Here is a 25,652-nt window from a genome sequence, read left to right as displayed (position 1 = left end):
GAAGAGACTTTGTTTTTGCCATGTGAAGTATAATTGCAATAAAATCAGGATTGACTTTTTTTTTCTTTTCCCCTGGTAATTTCGTGTACTTATTTTTTTTTTGTTTTTTTTTGTTTGTTTTTGACTAGTCTGTAACCTGTATAAATGCTTTAAAAAGTAAAGCGCTGTTGAAAGTTGACTTTTATGTTGTCGTTTTTTTTCCCTCTTTCGTTAAGGTTAAATAAGATACAGTTTAAGGTATACATATACAATTTTTTTGATACTACTTTTTGTAGTTGGTGCTGCGGGGAGGGGGGATCAAAAGTTTTCTTTCCTAAAGGAGCTTACAAAATATAATTGAGAAGCGCTAATGTAAAATAACGGAACATGTTTAATACTCCTATACAATTATTTTTATGTATTATGTTGAGGAATTCAACAGTTGTAATAGCTACAGTTTTTTGTGAGTATTGACAAGTAAATAAAAGCTATAGTATGTTGGATCTTAAACAAGAGTTATGACTAGAAGTTCCTCCTAGCCCGCTTTGTGCATGTGAAAGTCTGCTAAATCAAAGCATATTAATTTGTTTAATTTGATTTTACGATTTTGATTCCATGTTTAAAATGAGAAAAAAAGTGAGAAGCGTGGCCGCTAGTGCTATATTACATATTTTTTAATCGATTATGCTACGACTTTATTCCATTAATTAATTAAATGGGTTACAAAAAAATTGAAACAAAATGTATTTGAGCTCCAACCATTAGTCAACAGCTAATCGATTTGATTTTGTCACCCCAGCCTTGTTCGAGGTAGGCTAAGCTACCTCTGGAGTTTGTTACCCCAGTCTGGCGTCCCATATTGGCAAACCTACATTTATCACTTTTGTTGCGTGAGATGTCATTGGCGAAGTAACAACTAAAGCTTTAGTACAATGCCAAGATGGGCTTCGTCAATTGATTTTGAACTCATTAAGTGGCTAATTATTCCCACACACTTCCCGGATCTCGCTGGAGCTGCCCGTCAGCCCTCACATGACGCAATCCCAACATAGCCACTGTACTTCTCATACACTAGTTCAAATTCAGTAATTCATTCCATTCAATAATTTATTCATTCTGAATCTGATATGAAAACTTTTTAATTCAATGTTTTGTTTTGTTTTTGCATCAATTTGCTTGTCAGATTGAGTCACCGCTGATTCATGCTTAGCCTAATATCGAGACACATCAGAATGGAGTTGTGTTTCCCGATTTTTGTTCTGTATCCATGTCTGAGAGTTTTCGTGCGTGTTCTCATTTGGTATTTGTATTAGATTTTTTGGCGTCGGTGTGAATGGTTGTTTGTCTTTTTGTGTCCCGTATTAGCTGGCAACCAAATCAGGGTGTATCCTGCTTCTTGCCTACATACAGCTCGGAATAGGCTCTAGCACGCCCGGGAGCCTATTGAGGATAAGTGGTTCGGAGAATAGATGAATGATTCATTGTCCAGTTCAATTACTGGATGAAAGTGCATCTGCGACTTTGGGTGACCTTGCCCACATGTATGTCAATACTTTACTTATTTGACTATTTTTACGTTGAGCGGCTCTGCATCAGAAGTTTGCGCATATCTCAAATTTTGGCCCATAACTTACATACACGCACAAATATAGCAATTACACGACAATCAAAATAAATTGATGGCGCTTGTAAATCTAAGTACCATGCACGCTGATTATGTGTGTCTGTCACCTATGCTTGAGTTGTGTGGAACGGTAAATAAGAAAAAGAATTAGTGCAGTCAGGTGTTTGTATTTGAGACTTTGATTGTTGTTTTTTTTTTTGCATGTTGAATATTTGCCCACGGATTTGTTCGTAGATTCACGGAACGTAATTAGTGATGTGTCACTTGAACTGGATGCAATCAAATGGCTAAAAGATGGACTATATAGGCATTTGGGCTGGAGTGAAACTGCAGATTGCGAAAATTTTCACCTACATTATCTTTGCACACGCTTTCACTTCTTACTGTGACGTGGACTTGTTCATTTTAGTAAGAAGCAAAATCTGTTCTTAGCATTTGTTACCTTTATAAGTCTCCAAGAGGGTAACAGGTTGTTAAAACACTTTAAATACTTTAATGGACAATGATGTGGGTCGTAGTTAATCTCATTTCAAGTGTGAAAGATGACTTGGCACGATGCATCACATATTTCAGACAGTAGAACTTTCATATCAGAACTGTAACAGAAGATACAGCATGTAAGGGGGGGGGCGGTCTGACATTTGGACGCCCAATTCGCTGACAAACGTCAAACAAAAATGACATACGGCAAGATGATTCATTAAAAGAATAGAATAAATGACATCCAACACATGAACACCACTGTTCCTAATTAAGACAAAACATTTCTTGATTTTACAAGCAATGCTCAGATGAGCTCTGTGATTTATGTTTGGCAAAAAAAAAAAAATGTGCACCATAAATCAAACCGATCTATGTTCAATTGGCCAAATTCAACTACCGTAATTCAACAAATATAACTTAAAATTTAGAATATTTTTTAATGAGGCACTATTTGAGGAAGATTGATCCATCGGCCACATAAGCAGAGTTTTGACGCACAGATGTGCATTTTTATATCAGCCATTCTTACCTGCAATAATTACGGTAACTGGGCCAGCAAGCGGGTAGACGTCAGGTAATTGTTAGCAACACGTGCCAATTGCAGCTAACAGCAGCTCATTTACCTGAAGTTGTTACGACATTTTTTTCCCCAATAAAAAAAAAGCGAGCTGGCTTAATCACCGTCCGGGTCCATCTTTGTTGACACACAGGAATATCACTAAAACAGATCATGTAAAAGTTATGTCTCAAGCTGATTCAATTAAGAGTGCACCAGTTAGAGAACACTGAACACTTGACTCGTTTATTATTTGCAGTCTTTTGGCATATTCACACAGTCACAAACTTGGTGAAATGCCGATGCAGTGCGACTTTGGGTATTTATGGTCAAATGAACTGAACCGCAAAGAAAAAGGAAAAACTGCTTCAAACGCATTGTTACACTGGTGAGGCATTCTCTGACCGCTCACAATGTGGGTATTCTGAAACACACTTTTTGTGCAACAAATTACTAATTTAGGGATATGAACACAAGAAATTATGAATAGTTAAGGAAGATAGATTTATTCTTTTTTGTTATAGTTTTTACATTTTTGTCAAAGTGTTGGTGTGTCTTATACACGGTAACTACCAAATTTGACTCAAAAATGAACAGGTCACTTATACACAGGTGTGTCCTGTATTTGGGGAATTAGGGCACTTGCAGCAGAAACACAAACACATGACAAGGTTTATCATCCTTATAATTCAATTTTATGCATTGCGCAAAGTATTCTGTTAACAAACATAACAGGTAGATATGACTCTTACAAAACCTGGAAAGGCTTCATGTTGTGGATTTCACAAACCCCCAAAAATAAAGAATGCATTTTCTGTCTTCATTGCACATGTTTTGGACTGCAATCACGTGTCTTTGAGAAGGGCCTATCTCCTTCTTGAAATCAAGCTTGAGTCTCTTGCAGATCACAATAAGGTCTTCTATATGACATGCGATCGCCTCCTGGCGCGACCAGTGACCAATGAGGGCAGGAGTTGTAATATACTCCCGCTTGTTATTCACACCTGGACGTGCCGGTCTCATTCGTAAAACACACATGATGTTTCTTGTCCAAGACAGAGGAGCAAAGACCTTCACCGGACCGTTGGAAATCTCTTACCTACAGTAGATTTCTTTTATAATAAAATGGTACAAGTATTTCTAGGGTAAACTCTCATTATCATGTTTGATTATCTACAGATTTGACTTTAATTAGACTTCTAGGCGCTGCTAATATGACCAAGACTTGGAAAGGGGACCAAACGATGGAAAGGGGTAACTGTTCAGTTGCTGTATCAGGTTTAATAATTTAAGTTTTAAGTATGTGTACACTGTTGCAGTGATTTTTGCCTTAAATAATATTTATAGTATCAAGACCTCTCATGTTTTCCAAAACTCAAAAATTATATATACAGTGGGTCCCCGTGTTACAAACTTAATCCGTTCAGCGGCTACGCTCGTAACTTGAACTGCTCGTATGACGGGCAATCCAAACCTTTGTTAATTAGTGAATGCGTGCAACGCGTGCAAAAACCTTAGGTAAAAACATCACGACTTTATACACATTAAAAATGAGTAACAATCTACTGTACAGTTAAATTAAATAACATATACAAAGGAAAAATGACATTTACCTTTGGGGCGACGTTACTTGAGCTGGGTGGAGGCGGAGGGGAGTAGAGACCAACCGCAGAATTTATGTATTTATTTTCTTAAACGGGAACTTTTCTCAAACTAGAACATATCACCCGCGATTTCCTTCTCTTTAATCCATAATAGAAGAAGCCTCTCCATTTTGTTGTCGATCGAGGTCCGTCCCGCGGCAAGGAAAGTCTTGCCCTTAGAAGATTGCCAAGCGGTTCCGTCCATACTCACGAGCAAGGTTAACTATGCATGCGCCTCCTTCGTATTTTTTTTTTTTTTATTATTATCTCCTGCTTCGTGTCTATTGTCATCATCTTCTTACTTCTTCCTTTACCGCTACTAGCAATTTTAGAAGCCATGTCTAACAGATAAAGTTTGCAAAGTCTTCACAACATTCCTTCCTTCCGTTTTCACTCATTTTCTCTCCTTCCTTCCGTCCCGACCAGCTGTGCCATCAAGCTAGATGAAGGCATTCGACCAATAGCATATCGGCATCTCCGTGACTGACACCGTGACTGAAACAGTGACTGTGACATTGTAAGAGCAATAGCATATCGGCGTTTCCGTGTCATGCGTGAGCAGATGATTTCGTTGAAGTAATAAAACGATGTCAATTGTACATACACATTGACTGGCAACGCGTGGTTAAATCAGAGCTAAAACCATCACGTTTTTACACACACATTTAAAATTAGTACCATAACCTACTGTGTAGTTAATTTAATTAACATGGATACACAAAGGATAAATGACATTTTCCTCTGGGGCGACGTGATTTGAGCTGAGTGGAGACGGAGGTGAGCAGAGACCAACCCGCAGAATTTATTTATTTTCTTAAACAAGAACTTTTCTCAAACTAAAACATATCACCGGCGATTTCCTTCTCTTTAATCCATAATAGAAGAAGCCTCTCCATTTTGTTGTCGAGCGAGGTCCGTCCCCCGGCAAGGAAAGTCTTGCCCTTAGGAGATTGCCGAGCGGTTCCGTCCATACTCACGAGCAAGGTTAACTATGCATGCGCCTCCTTCGTATTTTTTTTTTTTATTATCTCCTGCTTGGTTTCTATTGTCATCATCCTCTTACTTCTTCCTTTACCGCCACTTGCAATTTTAGAAGCCATGTCTAACAGATAAAGTTTGTAAAGTCTTCACAACATTCCTTCCTTCCGTTATTCACTCATTTTCTCTCCTTCCTTCCATCCCGACCAGCTGTGCCATCAAGCTAGATAAAGGCGTTCGACCAATAGCATATCGGCATTTCTTTGATTGACGTGACGGCGGCCAATAGCATCTCCGTGAGTGAGACCGAGCCCGTGACCTTAATCGACCAATAGCATATCGGCATCTCCGTGACTGAGTCCGTGACTGACACCGTGACTGAGACAGTGACTGTGACATTGTAAGAGCAATAGCGTTCAACGTTACCGAGACCAGCGTCGTCATTTGATGTTATTGACGCAGCAGAGCGAAACTATCTGTACTAATACAATGGCCGGCATATCAGATTGTTCGTAAGACGAAGGGTTTGCAAGTAAGTGGGGGACAAAAAACTCAGTGGTCCACGCTCGTAAGTCGAAATGTTCGTAAAAGAGGGTGTTCGTAAACCAGGGGCCGACAAATATATATATATATATATATATATATATATATATATATATATATATATATATATATATATATATATATATATATATATTAGTGGGCCCCCGGTGTACAACGATGTATAGCGGGAAATCCAAATCTATGTTAATTCACTAATGCATGTAAAACCCCAGGTAAAAACAAAAAACATCAAAATTTTATATGCATATTTAGAAATGTTATCAAAATATTATAGTATAGTATAGTATAGTACAGTATAGTATAGTATAGTATACAATTTTTTAATACAATTAAAAAATATAGAAAGGATTTATTTACCTTTATGTGACAAGCTTGTTATGGCCATATTCCCTAGTGAGGGTAACCTAGCCTTGGCTAGCTTACACATCTTCATATTTCTTGATTATCTCCAGCTTTGTTTCCATATAAATCATCTTCTTACTTCTCTCTTTAACATCGCTAGCTATCTTGGGACCCATGGCTCATCCTTTCAAGTTTGGATTAAGCAGTAAAAAACACAATACATAGTTACTTTAAGCACTCAGATGCGATCCAGTCCGTAGCATGCCGCCATTTTGACAATGACGCCGACCAATAGCAGACCAGTAGCTTAGGGAGTCGTGACGCAGACCAGCATCTGAGTGACGCTTTGCAGCACAGGCAGTTTGACGGGACCAGAAAATAAGAGCAATTACCCTTAGGGTCATGACGGTTGTTTTTTTCATAAAGCGGGAAACATACCATAAAGAGGGGGCGAAAAATGTTGCACATCACATTGTAAGATGAAAAAAAAGGGGGGGGTAGACCGGGGGTCCACTGTATATGCATTACACTTCATTTTCCAGCAGGGTTTTTGCACTTGCTCACAAAGCCACAACTAAATGAACAAGCTGGTTTTATATCGATGGAACAACAGTACTTGATCATCCATCAAATGTGCCTGATTTGAAACCCATTCAAAATGTATACTCTATTGTCAAGATGAAGGGGATGGAATGAAATATGCAGATGACCCAAAGGCCAATATAAAAGAAACTTGAGCTCCAGTAACACCTGACCTGTGTACAAGGCTGATTATGCCATCTGGCCTTTGCTACTGTAATGTAATGAATGACGAAGGAAGCCCAACTATAAGTACTCTAAAACTTTCCAAAGGCCAACATTTTGCTTCATATCCTTTTCTGTTCTAAAATATTCAGTTTTTGACAAATACTGGATTTTGTGTGTGTGTGTGTCTTTCTGCCTGTTCGAGATTTTTGTGTGTGATGAGCTAGCAGAACATACAAATTCATGCTCTTGAAACAAAATAAAATGACTTTTCCCCCTTTTTGCTCAAGATGGACCTCAGTTACGCTTTATTATTTCTGCCTTAAACATTCATTAATTTGAATGTCTTTGCATAAAGAATTTATGAAGGTTGGCTGGAGCAGTGTCTTGCAATTCAGCGGTGTGGGTTTGTCGTGTGAGCAAATGCATACAAGTTTATTGTTTTTGTAAGCCATAGTCTTTTTAAGCAAGTGGTTTGGGTGAGAATACTGTGTGACAGTCATTCGTGAATCTCCTCCCGTGGTCACACTTGTCAGTGCGACCAGGAACTGGTGTGATTTTGAGTTTCAAAATAAGAATGCCAAAGGGAACTTCTGGTTGTTATGACTGACAGCTGAGTTTATGCTCAAATCTAGGTATACTGTATATTGTACTTAGTTTATCTTATGATGGATATTTGACCATCACACCCCCCATAACCTCTACTTATGATCATCTCTTGTTACGAAATATTCAGGTCAATAAAACTTTATTGAAAATATATTCTCATTACGAAGGACGCGAAAGGCGAAAATTGTTGGTGTATAATAATGACAGGAGACACCAGCGCTTGCTCAAACAAGACTGTAATGTAAATAAGTGATTACAAGTCTCCCCTCTGCTGCTCAAGCTGGCGATTCTATTATTTATTGGTTACAGTTTTTGGTGTTTTATAATTTATTAATATGCCGGCTTGTCCACAAATGTGAGACGCCAGTTCTTTGACTGATGTCTACTGTGGCCTTGCACTTCAATTAGTAAGTGAAAATACTGAACACCACCTCACAGGAAGTACTTTGCATGACCTTAAACTATCCTTAAATCATCCAAAAGTTAATACCGTAATTCCCCAAATATAATACTTAATCTTACTTACAATAATTACCATAGTCACTATGGCATAGTGGGTACAGCTCGAAGGCCGACGTATTTTAGCTGTTAGCAGCTAATAGCTGCTTGTGTTATTTGAGGTTGCTGAGCCATTATTTTCCATAAAAGAATAAATAAAGCACATTATTTTCAATTAAAAGAACTTACTGAACTAAACTTACATCAGAGTCCACTTCGGTATTCTCATTTTCCTGCATCCCGGACACATACGGTATATTTTGCCAATTTTCGCATACTTTCAAATCAATTTGCGTCTGTTATGTTTCACATAACAGGGATTCTCATTTACTATGATTTAAATTGACTTAAAACATCTCTTTATCGATATTATATAAAAAAAAGAAATCAATACACTTCCTTTCCACGTTTGTGTGCTTTATATTTATATATATATATATATATATATATATATATATATATATAAAAATAATATTATGTCCGCTTCCGCTCTACGTCGGAGACACGCTTTGCAATGACGGCACCGCACAGCCCGTTCTGGAACGTCATGCATGGTGGCATGATGCACACAAACATATCAGGAAATTCAATAACCCCGTCCGAATTGAAAGTAATTTCAGTAGTTCTGCAAACTTGTGACACAATTGTGAGCGCAATGTTTTGTACTAATGTTTGCGCCGCCTTCTTACCAAGTAGATCAACAACGACAGGAATTGTGGTCAGTCCCTGCCAGTTTCCTTGTTCTTCTTTTCTCTTTCTTGCACGTGTGAATTAAATTAAGAAGAAATATACATACAGAACACAAAGCAAATGGTCCGTAAACAACATAACACAAAACTTCAGTATGTCCACAAAATGAACAGAACAAAACAATATACCAAACAATGTATGCAAACTCCAAATTAATTCACAAACACATTACTCACGTTCATGTAAAATAAATATTACAATTGTGCGTGATAATGCTCCTGATATGCTCACAGATGAACAAACTGGCAACATTTTATGCTTTGCACATAATATTCAGCTACTCCAAGTTTTTTTCATATCTTGTTTGTCATCAACCTACTGAGAAATATAAATATTTTTATTTGGGCAATAGTCTTTCGCATAAGTAAAAAGGCATTTTGCTTACAAATCAAAACTTAGTAAATGTTTATCTATTTAGTCTTGTAAAGCAGACTGAATTTGCATAATGATTCTTCACATTTGCACATCTACAGATTGTAGATATCATTTTTGATTAAATCAAATCAATTTGATTTAAAAATCAATTTGATTCAGAAATCGATTCTGTATTGAATTGGAGACCCAAAAATCGGAATTGAATCGAATCGTGAGGCAGTCATATATCTTTACAGCTTTGTCCGCCATGTTTGTTTGATCCTGAAGGTCACATTGTCTCGATTTTATCCAGATCTCCTTGTTAGATTTCTACAAGATGTCATTATGGAAAAAGGCCACCTTAAAGTGCTATCTTTAGACCCAAAACAACATCAACTTGGCAATTTATTTCGTATCAGTGACAAGTTAATTAATACACCATCAGGTAACAATGAGCCAGAAAGTAAAAAGCAAAAACAAAATGCCTCAGAAGATCAAAAAAAGGAACAAAACAGACATGTTGAATCTAAACAAACGAGAACTCAAAGTTGCTTCTTTTATTTTTAACCAAAAAGTAATATCAGTGGTTGTTGTATGAAGAAAATTACGATGGGTACTACATGTGAGGTAGTATTATTTTACTGTAACATTTGTCAATATCTTTGTTGGGGAGGGAGGGGGTGGCGGTCACATATTGTAAATGCAGTTTGAACCTTAGACTTTCTTTGTCCTTTTTACTGCACAATGTTTCGGACTCCAACATTTCTGTTTGGACCCATAGTTTTTTGGTATTGCGAGTCCCGGGGACCCAACAGTTTCGTGATCTAAATTGAGCATTTATTTTGAAAATTCATTCTGCTACACACACCTTTGAATGTGTGCAAAGATGCATGCTTCAAACTGTGAAAAATTCTCAGCCCTTAACTGTTTATCCTATTCCTTTAATCTGAAGTTTTATATTTAGTTTCACAACATTTTGGACTGACTGGCATAACCTGGGACCTTAAATATCATATATCGCATCATCTTTGTATCATTGAATTGCTGCATCCTTGTTCACACACAGAAATAATACTAAAACGGCGCGGATACCTCACAGATCAACTTTGCCTGGGAGCTCCTCGAATGCAAAGTATCAGATTCAAAAATCCAAAGGAAAAATTCATGCAAAGGCGTGAAGGCTTTGTTTTTGCCATGTAAAGTATAATTGCAATAAAATAGGGATTGGCGCCTTTTCTTTTTTCTCTCTCCAGGCACTTTGATGCACTTGGTTATTTTCTCTGATTTAGACAAACCTGTAACTTGAATAAACCCTGTAAAAGAAGTAGTCAACAGTTTTTGAAAGTTGATTTATATTACTGTACTTTTTTCTTAATGTTAAAAAGCGTGCAGTTTTAGGTTTACTTATCCAATTTTTATAGATAATCTTATTTGTAGTCGGCACTGAGGGTTGGGGGCGGCGGGGTGTGAGGTTTTCTCTTCCCCTGTGAGTGCTTTCCAAAATATAACTGAGAAGCACTGGACAGCTTTAGCTGCTGAAATGTGGATGGCACCGCATGGAAAGGTTTCTGCAGAGGCTCAGAAGGTGTTTGATTGATTATCATTATTGATTATTTGATTTTAATTGATTAATTAATTGACCTAACGGGACATTTAGTAGCTAGGATACAAGCCAAGCACATCTCATTGTTGAATTCCCCATCCCCAAAGTATTATGTCTGCACTTTAAAAGACACTGCACTATCAAATGACACAATAATTGCTTGATAAGAACTGATAGCTGTAAAGTAGTCTTGATAATTGTCACTCATCGAGATACTGTTTGTTGCCGCCATTTTGTCTGTTGTGGTCATGTGTCGAGATTGGCTGCCCTGTTAATAGAGATGAAAAGCAGGGCTGTTTTTCTCCATGACTTTCATTCTGTCATCTATCGCTCCACATCCACCCACACCCACAAACCTTCTGTCACTGCCCATGTGCTTTCTAATGTCTTTTTCTCTCTTACGATTATCATATCCCCATCCTGCTTGTGTTTCCTCCCTCTCATTTCCAACCAAAGGGTTAGTGGGCTTCTTGAACGCCACAGTGACATTCAGAAGTGAGTGTCATTGCTGTCTCTCATCTCTTCCTCGATCACCATCCCCCACAATCACCATCTTGCTCCTGCAGGGAAGACCTTCTGGACTGAGAGCTGTGCCTAGAAGAGAGGCTGGCATTAAAATCTTGTGTGTGCGCGTATGCGGCTTTTCACTTGTGTATGACACAAGTACATCACTGACCTGCACTGTGTGCTTGTCTTTTAATTAGCTTTCACCTCTCCCAGTTTTGATGTTTGTCAATCTGTTTATCTTCCTCTTTCCTGAGCTTTCAATAATTAATATCAAAACATCTTACTGCTAAAATACACAATAGAGCAACCAAATTGTACATTGTCCCAAAAAGATATGACTGTAATGGTGTCCACCACGGTTGGATTAATTGCCATTTTATCCTGTTGTCGCCACTCATTTTGTGTCACAATTTCACACCCAAAGATGAGTGCTGCTAGTTAAAGGTTAAGCACTCCATGCTATGAATCAACATCCTGTTAGGTGGCAACAGTGACGAGGCCCGTAATGGCAACAGTGGGTTCAAGTGATGGACACATATGTCACAAGACCACATTAGAGATGTTTTATAGATTTTCTATTGGTCAGTAAATATAAAGTACCTTTTAAGATGACCCCACAAAAAATAATGGGTGTACAGGGCAGATAGAGCCTGTGCTATCTATCTAACCTAAAATGAGATTGGGAGTTTTCCGGATGTAGGGAAGCCGCGTTGAGAGGAGCAAACCAATCTCTGGACCATATTTCATGCCTGTCCCTCCCATCGGTCTGAAAAAGCATGTCAATTGCTAAATGGCAGTAAGAATAATACTGATTGATGGGTGTGCAAGTCTCTTGCATTTCCTTAAATAGATCATTGATTGCATTTACACTTAATGACAAATTCATTCTTCTTTTGCAAGTTCACAGTAAAAATGTAAAAAAAGTAAAAACCTGAAATGTGAATCAGGAAACAATTTGTCTGGATTTGTCAATTGTCACAAAAAGTTGGAAAGCCATGAGGCATAAAAACATTTGCTACATTCACAAATACTCCTCAAGCTTTTGCCGCACATTGAGATACGTCCTCAGCGGAAAGTGTTAACCATTATTCCATAACGCACACCCTGATCTTTCATATAGTTTTGCGACGTTCACAAAACGCCTCTTTTGAGTGTGAATGATGCTTGTCTCTGGGAGCTGCGCCACTCCAACCCCCTTCCGAGCCAGTCTTTTGAATGGCTGTTTTTAATGAATCGTTCAAGAATGAACAGTTCCTTTTTAAAGAGCCAAAAGTACTATCACTGCTTTCATAGCACACTATGAAATTGATTTCTTCACCATACATAACGTATCTTGTTTAATCAATGCCAAGGACGTACATATAGTGACACTGTCTGACCATTTAAATGCCTTTCTACTTGATATCAGAAGGTATAATCCAGAAATCCCTCGTTTTTCGCTGTCAATGAGGACCGGAACCAACGCAAAGTAGCATCACCTCCCTATCGCGTGCATTGACCAATGAGGACAGGAGTTGGAATCTACTTCTACTCACTCACTCTAATTAGACTTCCGGCACCGCTAATATAATCGCACCTCTGCGAAACACTAAAGCCAAAAGAATGGGAAGGGATAACAGTACAGTTACTGTATAAGGTTAATAAGTAAATACTGTGTGTTGTGTGTGTTTTGTTTTGTTTTGCTTGGTGAAAAACAAATACACAAAAGACCAAATAACCCATTTCACCTTAATTATGAATAACCAACTTTTATCAGTTTTGATAATCTACGTTTTTTGTTAAACTGAGGTTTTAGCCCCCACAAAAAAAAAAAAAAATGGAGGTAAAATGATCAAAATGAAGTGACGTCAAAACCACAGAACACACATATCAGTCAGCCTGGTATCTACGAACGGCAACTGCGAGGCTGTCAGCATCAAAGCGAGTAATTTGCGTCTATTAACCTGTCTTTGAAAAAAAGATGATCCGATTGCCATCATGAAGAGAAAGAGCATGAGCACTGCTAGCTTGCGACTAATTCATGCGAGAGGCTGCGCTTCACGCTGGCGACGCTGTACAATAAAATGCAAGCGTAATTAAGTAATTTTTAGCTCCCTGAATTGACAGTTGAATGTGATTTGTGTAAAAGCTGTGTTGTTTGAATTGAGTCGTGACTCTCCTGCAGCAACAAATTGCATGGTATAAGATCAGCCATTGTCACAACCTGCTTTTGGGAAGAACTTCCAAAAAAAGATTCGGTGTCAAAATACAAGCATTCATGACCATTTAGTTTGGTGACATTTTTTTGTTAAAATCTCATCGCGTCTGGCTCAGTGTTGTACTGTCATGTAGCAAGCCTTCTCATATATTGTATACTCCATTGCCATAAAACAGCCAAAGGGGAAAAATGTGCGGGACCGAGAACTCTTGTGTTGTCCTAATCTCGCGAGATCTCAATGCACGAGGTCTTGTCCCATGCCTAATATGCATCTTTTGCCATGCATACAATAAGCTAAGCTAATAAGCTAAACAGGTAGATATTTCACACGTAAATTTTTGTGTACATTCAGACAAGATCATTACTTCAGTACTTTCCATGACACTGGTCTCGAATCAGAAACGGTAAGATGGGTGTTGATTGAATGGGCTTTTGGGTATGCCAGCCATACCCCGACTTGCATTCATGAATAAAACGCAACCTGGGTTTTCTGGATACCATGTGTCACCCCTATCTGAACAACTGGCATTCAAGCAGTGAGGTTACAAACTTTTAGTTGGGTCGCCTTAAAATACTCAATAAAAAGTGTTCCCTCGCTACTTCATGCTTCACTTTTTGCACCCTATGTGCTTCACGTTTTTTTTTTTTTTTAGTTTTTCAAAGGACTGTCACTTCACAGCAGCGCATGATGCACTGCAACACTCCCACGCTCAGTCTTAACATAGGGCTCTTAGATTGCTTCAGACTCTAATACGCAATCTCGTTCAAATGAAGGCACTTTTGCTTAAAACTAAACCATTGCTCTTCTACATCTGGCATTATATAAGGACATTTTGGCAAGAACTACACTTCTTCAGGCTCTGTGCGTTTGAGATGCGCAGAGAATTACTTCTGAGGGAGGGGGGTGGGGTACAAGCAGATAGAACAACATGGTGCAGACTGTGGCTGGCCCTTTAAAACCAGTTGAAATGCAATGTGGGAATGGGCGAGGCTAGGGGTAGCTGTAGCACTTTGTGCTGCAGCGATAGCTTAGTGAGCGGCGCTCTCTGCACACAAGCACACTCTGCTATGTGTTGAAAAAGAAAAATAACATATGTGCTCAAAAAGTGTTAAACCTTTATACTACAGTTAGGCAATTAATTGGGCATGGAAAAGATTGGTTGGCAGGGTTTTACTAAACAAATTTCATAGACTTTATATATGTGCAATTTCCGTTGGGTGGGTACCCTACTTTGCGGATTTCACTTTTTGCGTGGGTTTTCCGGTCCCCATGAACTGAGAAAAACGAGGGAACACTGCATGTATTATCTAAACCCATGACCTACATTAAATGAGGCAGGGGGACGCTTCTAAATCTTCACCTCATATGAAAATGTGTTTATAATTAAAATGATTGCAGAAGCTGGCTTTGTGTGAAGCCCGTGGTCCCTCAAATATTTTTATACTTCGATGATTTGTTTAATCACTGCATGCACACATAGGTGTTACTTGACAGACTTCATGCATGTCTCCCTCTACGATCAGAATAAGTTGGCCACTAGTTTTTCCTACCCCATGGTAAGTGTACAGATTAGATAAACACAGCCCATCCCTGGTAGTCCCCCAGCCCCCACCCGGCGGGCGCGCACACAGGCTCACATACTGTCTATTAACGAAGCAGCCGTGTGTAAAATAACCAGATTTTCTCCTGCCTTGCTGCTTCTCTTTTCTCCACATGCTCTCTTGACCCCACCCCCCAGGCCTCCTCCTTTTCTCTTTTCCTTCCTTCCGGGTCTTAAATCCCATCCTCAAGCACACAGGCCAGCATCCCCTCACTTGAGCATAATTACACATACAGCTAGCCAGCTCCTGTGTGATGTTCTCCATTTGGGAACAAAGGTATAAATTATAGCAGCTTAGACCCAAGTGGTAATGGGAGATTAGTGTGTGCCCGCACACGTGTTCACCGGGGGGTGGGGGGGTTCTGTCATGACTTTGTTTCGTTTTGTGTATGAAGCATTTTCTGTAGTGTATTGCATTTTGTTTTGTTTGTCTATTCCTGTCTCAGAGGAAACGTGTTGTTGACAAGGCAGAGATTTCCTGTCGTACCGCCCGGAGGCCTCACGCACTTTAGTCAAACTAATGACTGCACAGACATGCCTGCAGTGACCTGCTGTATGCTAATCGCTACAGAAATGCCGTTCATACATCAACTGACCGTAGATTTTGAGCATGTTAAACCATTTCTAGTCAATAAATACTATCAATCTTACAAAATATTACTGAAGTATGTAGTAAAATCAGTTTCAGATGCATGTAGAAAATGTATTTCCCAAGTTTGTACTTTAACAGCTCACATTCATTGATCAGATTGTTAAAAGGAAGTACGCAGATTATAATGCATGATTCAGAAAGATTTTCAAGTTTTCCTGCTGCTATAATAGAGGATTGTGGATTGAACGTGTTGCCTTCACAGAAATGTGCATTTTTTTTTTTCACCACCAATCTGTAGACAATGTGTGACCCGAACCATCGTGCATTAGCCATTCTGATCAAAGATGGCCAATATTTAGTCAGCTATAAATAGCGTGACAAAGGGCTACAAAGAACGACGATCATATGCTCGTACAGTACACGCGTTGACGTTGAAGGTTAAACTTCACAAGCATGCAAAACTAAAGGTCTAGCATTAGTATTTTGAGTTCGTTGCCCTTTTTAAGATCTACAAAAGAAATCCGTAAGTCTGTGGTGATCAATGGTCAGTGCTCAAATTAAAAAGGAGTGGAATTTTTGCAGAGGTTTTACAGCCAGAGGTTGTCAAAAAATGCCTGTGTTGTACCATGAGCCTTTCTTCTCAAATTCACAACTTAACTAAGCATTTATCTCATTCAGATGCACACAAGTAGTTAAGACTTCAGTATGGAATCATAGTACTCTTGACTCCTCACGTCCGCCCGGATGATTGACAGTGAGGAGAATGCGGTCTGCTGAAGCCCTCATCCTTTGATGAGCTTTGGTATCTAATGCGGCACGCTGACCATTCACCTAATTCCCCTAACAGTGACAGCTGCGCTCCAATGCCAAACTGTGCACACGCTGGTGTGAACTTTGCCAGAAAGGAATTGGAGAGTGCCAACATAGACTTGAACGTGGCAAATGATGTTCTCTCATAAAAAGGCTTGCCATTTCTTTGGGGCGAGTCATGATGCTAGACTGTTCTTGAGTCACACTTAGTTAGTTTAAACACACACACATACACACACACACACACACCGTGACAAGCATCAACTACTGATTTTGTTGACTCAGCAAAGCGAAAATATTTGAACTAATACAATGTCTGGCATGTCAGATTGTTCGTAAGACGAAAGGTTCGTAAAAGAGGGTGTTTGTAAACCGGGGGCCGACTGTATATGTATGTATGTATATGTATATATATGTATGTATGTGTGTGTGTATATATATATATATATATATATATATATGTATGTGTATATATATATATATATCAACAATTGATTTTATTGATGCAGCAAAGCAGAAAAAATAGTACGGACACATTGACTGGCATGTTGGGGCATGTTGGATTGTTCGTAACACGAAAGGTTTGTGCGTAAGAGCGGGACAAAAAACGCCGCGGTCCACGTTCGTAAGATGAAAATTTCGTAAAAGAGGGAGTTCGTAAACTGGGGGCCCACTGTGTGTGTGTGTGTGTGTGTGTGTGTGTGTATATATATATATATATATATATATATATATATATATATATATATATATATATATATATATATATATATATATATATATATATATATATATATATATATAATATGTTTTTTTGTTTTTGTTTTTTCTTCTGCTGCAGACGCTGCTGCCTTGAGCTGGGTGGTCCATTCTGAGCGATACAGTGCGGACACAACGAAGGTCCTGTGCCAGTGTAGTGCATGACGCTCGAGTGGGGTGAGATGGCTTGCCTCAGTTTATAAAATGCCTTCATATTTCATATCATAAAATAAAACAACATTCAAGTACTGTCATCACAGATTGGTTGCCATTTTACAGTTATCTGAAAACTTGGGCGGTTAGTTTAAGGACTTAGCTGCAGTGAGTGGTCATTTTCTACTTCAGCCTGATTTCTACCCCAGATTGTACTTTTGTCCTGCACATTCAGGACTCCGATCCTGTTTTTGTTAACAAAACACAGATGCTTTTTGGCCATAGCTGACAAAACAATGCTGCTAATTCTTCTTAGGTTTTGTAATGTGAATTTGTAATTACCTTTGGTCCCAAGGTTACCCTTTTTTTTTTTTTTTTTTTATTCTCAGCTTTTTTGCTGTCAACCTCTAAAATGGTCAACTGGTCCCAAAGTCATTCATGTGTGTAAAATGAACTTCAATGCTACGTTTTCTGTATGGCGAAAAATTAAGTGGCGAGCGGCAATCAGGTTTTACCACTTACTAAGCATGCCTAACTTGAATATACTGATTTCTATTGCGCATTTTCACAATTTTTATTTCTACAGTGAAAATTCCACACTATTGTCATATGATTTTTTTTTCCTTTTATATGATATTTGCTTAAAATACCTCAATTAACTTTTTAGACAGCATGCTTGCTGTCAAACAAGCTATTTGAGAAGCAATAGTTAAACGTCCTCTTGCTAGGTGGTGAGACAAACCGCCGGAACAACGCAAGTTCAGTGTAATAGTTTTCTCCATCCTTTTCCTAAAGCTAAGCATGTGTGTCCCATGAGCTCCTATTGTGAGGATTTAGTTTAGTTTTTTTTAAGTGTGTGTCACTCTCACAAAGGTGTGCAGGAGAACATTTACGTTGTTGGTGCGTACGTTGACTGTGTTTATGTTGACGGAGAATCCACTTCTGACTTCCTTGTCCCAAACAAACTGCACAAACCATAACTGATTGACTAATGAGATATTTTGAAGACACAGGCTTGAATAACGCAACTGCGAAAGCTGGCTGCTGTGTGCACACAGCTAATAAGTAGGACGGACGCTGAGGAAGACAGTTTTTAATGAGAAGGGTGCATGCCATAATCTATGTCATGGTACTCATGTGAGTAACCCACGAAAAAAATGATGTGCACCCTTGAACATATTTTTTACATCCTTATTTGAAATAGTTATAGCTTGATGTTGGTTAGTGATAAAGGCATACTGTGTAAATGTTTTTTGGTGCAATTTTGCTACTATGTTAACAATTTTGCTAAACAACTCCAATATCAATTCTATTAATTTAGAGGTGAAACGATTTGATTAACAACTTAATTGATAGTTATTTTTGATCATCAATTAATGATTTAGATACATTTTTTATTAAAAAATTGTCCAAATCTAATTCTCCCAACAAAGGTGACTGGCTCTGGCAAAATGTTGGGCTCAGGCCAGAGAAATGAACATTTCTCTTATCCATATATTCAAATTTACACTAAATTCCCTTTGAAATTATAAATAATACATGGAGGGACCTTTGTATCATGCAAACCACACTCTGACGCTGGTGATACATGGAGTGAATTGCCCGTAGGGAGCTTGTTACTCCATACTACCGAAGCAGCCCTGAATAGACCTTACCAGGGAGGCCAAGTAGTGTGATAGCCCTCGAATTGGGAATACATCCTCGAGTCCCCTTCTTAAAGCGTGACTCCAACCAATATCGTCCATTTTCACTCAAGCTCAATATACTGTAAATATTTTTAAATCAGGAATATATTAGTCACGTGTACAATTTTGTGTACAATATCAATTTTGTATGAAGAAATCAGCAAGGCTTCCGAAATGCCCGAGGACTAGTATCAGAGCGCAAGCTTTGTTCAAAAGTGAATTTAACTGTCTAATTCGAGCTTCCCTGCCAGGGAGGCGACATTCCATGTCCCAAAAGCTAGTTTCTGAAGCTGGGGTTTGATTTGCTAAAGTGCCTGGCTTTTGCCCTTGCTAGTTTCCTCCTCATCTGACCCCTTTGGCCCCACAGGTCGTGAGCCCATGGAGAGGTTGATGTTGCATTACATATATTTATTTACATTTCATTCTCCTTAAATGAGTATAAAATGCAAATTTGTGGCGGAAGTGATTTTTCCTCATATTACAGACTGATTTGTCATACATAACGTGGTGTGTCATTCACTAAATATTGCATATTACGTGAACGTGTGCGTAAACAAGCTGTGGAAGACAAAATTGCGAGAGCAGTGGCACGCATGGATATCAGCAGGTGGTAGGAGAAACAGCAAAGGGCAGCCTTCCATGTAATAGCCTATTTTAAAACGGTTTTCTTATCCAGGGCGCACCGCATTATAAGGCACATAGAATAGAAGCTACAGTAGTGACAGCGTTGCCTATGCATCCACTAAATCAGGGGTGTCAAACTCGTTCTAATCGAGGGCCATGTTGCAGTTACAGTTTTTGTCAGAGGGCCGGGATGACCGTGATAAAATACATTTTGGGTGTATTTGTCACACTTCCAACTAGTTTTGAAATCAGAAAGAGGGTGAGGGTAAAAAGCGCTTGCTTTTTCCCCCAAACAATTTCAAATTGACTCACAAATGTGATATTTTGACCGGAAACTTGAATTGGAATGGGTGTTTCGCGGGCCGCGTGAAATGATGTGGTGGGCCGGATTTGGCCCCCGGGCCTTGAGTTTAACACCTGTGCACTAAATGGAGCAGCACTAAAGGGAATGTCAACAAACAATCAGATAAGTCAGTCAAACTTTAGACAATCAGAAATTAAGACTGAAGATGATTTTTGGAAAGTACTACTGATAAATGGGGGGGGTAAACACCTCGATTACATTAATAGACTGTTAATATCAATGCCAAGACGAATTGAGTTTAAAAGAATATAATTATGAGTCAATCAAATATTAAACTCAATTTTTAAATACATTTCAATTAAAAACCTTAAACTTTTGTTCATTTAAAAGCAGCTTCTGGATTTCTTTTATTAAATCGTGATTTCTTTTTACAAAAATTATTGTTTTTTGCGCCTTGCGCCCATAAAAATTGCTTCAAAATTGGAGGATATATGGCATATCAAAATTTCATTTTCTCCCCCCAGAAATGAAAACTGGTGATTTATGCGCTGTATAAGTCGCACCAGATTATAAGGTGCAAAGGCAGCTTTTGAGAGAATTGATTGGTTTTAGGTCTGCCTTATAGTGCAGAAAATATGGTGGGAGGCACTGTGGAAGATTGGTTATCACATCTGCCTCACGGTTCAGAGGTCCCGAGTGCAATTCTAGCTTGCCTCGGCCTTCCTGTGTGGAGTTTGCATGTTCTCCCTGTGCTTGTGTGGGTGGGTCTTCACCGGTCTCCTCCCGTATTCCAAAAACAAACATGGCAGGTACACTCCAAATTGCCTATAAGCGTGATTGTATGTGTGAATGCTTGTTTGTCCTGCGATAGGCTGGTAACTTATTTAGGGTATGCCACACATACTGCCTGAAGACTGCTGGGATAGGCACCAGTAAGCCGACAAACTTAGTGAGGATAAGCAGCTATAGAAAATGGATGGATTTGCGAGCAAACATTTGTTAATCACTCCGTTTTACAATATGTTGTGCAAAGTTTAATGACATTAATTGATTTTTGGCTTGCTTGAACAAAGTAGTGACATGACTTGCTTCATTTTTCTTACAAACTTGAAGGCTGTCCAATTTGAGACATGCATTTAGCTTTCACGCATGCGACTTACTCCCACCTTTGCTGGCTACTCAGGTATCTTGCCGTACAATGAACAGGCATTTAATTTTCTGCCTCACACTACATGCCACGCATGGATAAACTAATTTCTGATTCGTAAAAAACTGGTAGCTGACAATAACAAAACAAAAAGTTAAACAATAATTGTGAGAATTCTTTACATGTTCATTCTTTCACTTTTTTGTGTTTATTTGGAACATCCATAAGCCACACATTATACAATAAAACAAAACGGAGCACAATCCAGATTTTTGCTTTGTGCTTTTGCTTTTGTGACTTTACATTCATGCACAATATAAGATATTAATTGGAGGGACCTGTAAAATTCTGTCTGTGCTAAACCATGTTTGTTAGTTCATTCTTCAAAGTTACAAATATCTTTCTTATGCATGAGAGAAATGTTGAGAGTCCATATCTTCCCCACAATCTGAAATCAGCGTCAACTCTAGTCAACTCTATTGGGAATAAACTCGGTCATAAGAAAACCACCTAAACACCTTCAATTTCTTTTAGAACTGACCACTGACGGGCAAACTTTACATGTGTGCGATATCCACGGGTTTCGCAACCTCTTTAATATGCCCATCAGTCTCTTATCTGCTATTGTGACTTAAATAGGAAATTGAGTCGACAAACCCACGTCAATTGTTTTCCATGTAGTTAGTGTAGAAGTGCGGCAAACCTTATTCTTGGCCTTTGGCCATGTCAAATGATCCCTGAAATCGGTTTGTCCCTTTCTCTTAATTGATTTTCACCCACTTCCACAGGTAGATTCTAAATAGGTACCACCTTTGTAAATCAGTCTTAATGCTTAGGGATATTGGTTCATAGTTGGCCCGAAAAAGTCCTGAAGAATCCCTGGTCATTTGGATCACTAGGTATTTGATGTAGTCATTCTCCCAATTTAGTTTAAAGTTTAAGTTGCAGTGGGTGTACAGTTAAGTGTCATCACCTGTGTTTTTTAGATGTTAACTTTATAGCCAGCTAACCAACCAAAATCACAAAGGGATGACATAATTTTTTTAAATGAACTTTCCGGCACCCCCCCAAACAAACAAAGACATATCAGCAAACATGGCAAGCTTGTGTTCTACTCCTTAAATCGTTATACCTTTAATCCGAATGTTCTGTCTTGTGAATTGGCAGAGCAATTCGATAAATAAATCAAATAGAAGAGGTGCCATTGGACAGCCCTGTCTGCATCCCCGTTCAGGAGCAAGACCCCAGATAGATCACAGTTTACCTTATTCTTTCACTTTTTATCCAACAAAACCCCAAGTGTCCTGAACCGACCAAAAAATCAAGCTGTGGATTTAGTGAACCATTCAACCTCTCATATATTTCTATATGGGTAATACAAGGAAGTATAGAATTATATTTTATTGTCTGGAAAAGTACTGCAATGTTTAACTATCTACTGTTGTTGGGTCATTGCTTACTCATCTTGACAAATAGTTTCGGAACTTTGCGCTCTGTATTTGCATTTATGTAATTCCTTGTCATCCCACCCCTTCTTATTTATTTTTATTTTTTATTTTTTTGTTAGGAACCTTAAAAGAGGACCATGAAATAGCAAGATAGCTGTGGGCTGCATTGGGCTTTCCTGCACAAGACACATCCCATTAGTGGGCCCTCTACCCAGCCATGGCAGACCCAGGGATGCTGAGTTTATTTGGAGACGATGCAGGGCTCTTCTCAGATGGATTGGATGGTTTAGGGGACTGTTTTCCTCAACAGGCAACCCCAGGCCAATCCAGCACTATACCCCGACAGACAAATCCCCCTCTCAACCACGAACACCAGGGGAACAGGGGTTACCACCAGGGAATGCTCCTAGGTACTGGGGCAGCACAGCCTAAATTGTGCCAAATGTACGACCACAGCACCTACACAGGCTATGAACAGACTGGTGCTCCCGGAGGCAGGATGCTGTCACAGAACGGTCCTAGCCAGGGACCACCAAATGTCAACGCAACTATGAATGGCATGACTTCCCACTACCATAATAACCCTGCTAACTCAAGTAATACTCATCATGGTTACCCAGGTGATACCGGGAGCGGAGCCGGTGGAGCTGGTGTTTGGGGACAACAGCATCAAAGTAGATCACCATACCAACAGGCAGCAGCGCAAACAGGGACTGGCCCTAGCCAAATGGGAACTTTCCCAATGTCTCAAAACAACTATGGAGGGATACAAGGTCAAACCTCAAACAGCGCAGGTCGCATAAACCAGCATTACCCACCACAGAACATGGCCCACCAACCTACACAAGACCAGTCTCACTTCATGGGGCATGTTGGAATGGTGGGAGGTCAAATGAGACACCCACAACCACAAAGCCAAGGTTACCCCAATTTGAGCCACACACCCCGATTTCCACATTCTCCTTCACGACAGGCTCCGCACCCACATCAACATCAACAACCCATGGGTGGGTTTGGCGGTGGGCAGTACCCTGGTTATCAAGCCCAGTATGGTGCCATGGGTTCTGGGATTGGCCAGGGTAGTAATGCTGCCGTCGGTAGCAATGCCAGCCCCGCTATGGGACCTGGGCAGCTTGGCCAAAGGTTTAACCAGGGATCAGGCCCAGCTTCAGGACAACCCGGACAGAGATACCCCCCTGGGCCATCCCATCCGGCACATTCTGTCCCTCTCCAGCCACAGCCAGCAGGGCAGCAGGGCCAGCCTATGCACCCCCTTAGCCACTCCCAACCCCCAAATCCACCCCAGTCCCACCTTGCACCCCCAGCTCAGGGATCCTACCCCTCTCCCTCATCAATGTCCCCAATGAGGGTTTTGGGAACCCCAACCCCACCTCCACAACAGGTCAGGCCCCCTAGTGCAGGACTAACTGTTCCTACAGAGGTCACAGGGTACACAGCCCTGCAGTCTCCACCAAATTCTATTGCACATCCTCAGAGACCTTCCCAAGCATCACTGTCTGCTCCACACCAACACCAGCAGACCCACAGTATAGCCCACAATGCAGGGCAGATGTATTCTGGCTTAGGAACGCAGCATGGTCCCCAAATCGGCCCAAATCGACCTCCTCTCCAGCCACCACAAGGTAACCAAAATGTCAAAAAATGCCCATACTACTCTGACTCTAAAATCTTGTTAGAGCTTGAGAAGATATTCATCTATCTCTCCCAAAATGAATGCTTTCCATGCTGTAGTACAGTAAACTAGGAACTTAACATATTCTCTGTTTTCAGGGCCTCATGAAGCACCAGTCAGCCAAGGTGGAGATCAACATCTCCTCCATTCTCAGCAACAAACCTCTAGAAGTAACCAGCCAATGCAGCCTTCACCTGTCGGTTTCCAGGGTCCATCTGTTAGTCCGCACGGAGCCCTTCCCATGAGCCATGGTTTACTGCCACCCACCCAAAATGTTCAAACGCAACACCCTCACCTCCCCTCCCACCCTCTACAGGGCACACCCCCTCCCACCAACCAGGGATCCCACCATTGGGCACCACCTCCTTCTGCTTCCCACCTGCTCTCCTCACCCCCTACCACCCCACAGAAAGTGCCTAATATACAGGTGAGTCTTGATCAAAGAAAAGCTTTGGTGTACTGTATTTGCACTGCTATGTGACAGAAAGATCAACATTGGATTTTGGGGTGGCAACTAATGTTCAATTCAATAATTGATTAAACTAGATTGTTTTAATTTCCATCTCTTTTGAACATTATTTTGAATGGATGGTACAATAACATACAGTATATAAGCGACAATTCAGATCCTGATTTTGTACATAAAATTTTAGGGAAAAAAGGGCAAAACTGTATTTTTTTCCAAAGTTAAACCACGTTTTAGTCTGTAACACGAATATACGGTAATTCCCCAAATATAAGACTCGCTTTTTCCCCCAAAAAATGAAGGCCAAATTTATGGGTGCGTCCTATAAACAGTAACTTAAAAATTCGACCCCCCGCCCCGATGCCTTTTGAGGAAGATTGATTTGTCAGCCACATAAGCCGAGTTTTGACAGATTTGCATATTTATACTGGCCGTATTCTTACTTGAAAATAGTTGCCATAACGGGGACGAGCTAGAGGGCGGACGTCAGTTGGGTGTTCCTAGAAAGTGTGTGTGTGTTGGACTTAACTGCAGCTCGTGTTAGCTGAGGTTGTTATGGCATTATTTTTCAATAAAAGAAACGAGCTGACTGAACCAACGTCCGAGTCCATCCTTGTTCACACAGGGATATTGTACTGTTGTTTTTACATTGTTGCCAAAGTGTTGGTGCGTCTTATACACTACATGATAACAGAAAATACCAGAATTTGACTCCAAAATTAAGGGTGTGTCTTATACACAGTTGCGTTTATTATATTTTGGGTATTACGGTAACTAAGCTTACAATCGCACTGCAGGACGTGATGCCCAATTCAGCTTTTTTTTTCTCATTCATATAAATTCATCATTCAAATAAAAAAAAAATGTGATTTCTAATATGAACACTACACATCCAGAATGTTGACGTCACTTGATAGTGTTTATGGAAGTCAGTATGGT

General features: G+C 39.7%; 1 protein-coding gene across 3 annotated transcripts in view; it reads left to right on the top strand.

Moving 5' to 3' along the window:
* Positions 1-25,652, top strand: part of chd7 (chromodomain helicase DNA binding protein 7) — an 85,071-nt gene that overhangs the window by 6,061 nt on the left and 53,358 nt on the right. For all 3 annotated transcript variants that reach the window (XM_088429232.1, XM_088429230.1, XM_088429231.1), the window contains exons 2-4: positions 17,276-17,370; positions 22,674-24,197; positions 24,346-24,674. In XM_088429232.1, coding sequence (XP_088285358.1) covers positions 22,772-24,197; positions 24,346-24,674 — 1,755 coding nt within the window. In that variant the 5' untranslated portion in view covers positions 17,276-17,370; positions 22,674-22,771. The remainder of the gene's footprint in view (positions 1-17,275; positions 17,371-22,673; positions 24,198-24,345; positions 24,675-25,652) is intronic.

Source organism: Hippichthys cyanospilos, chromosome 12, assembly GCF_059441005.1.
Source record: "Hippichthys cyanospilos isolate Australia breed blue-spotted pipefish chromosome 12, RoL_Hcya_1.0, whole genome shotgun sequence".
Classification (NCBI taxonomy): Eukaryota; Metazoa; Chordata; class Actinopteri; order Syngnathiformes; family Syngnathidae; genus Hippichthys; species Hippichthys cyanospilos.
The sequence above is the reverse complement of the archived record's forward strand: the minus strand, read 5'-3'. Positions and strand labels throughout refer to the sequence as shown.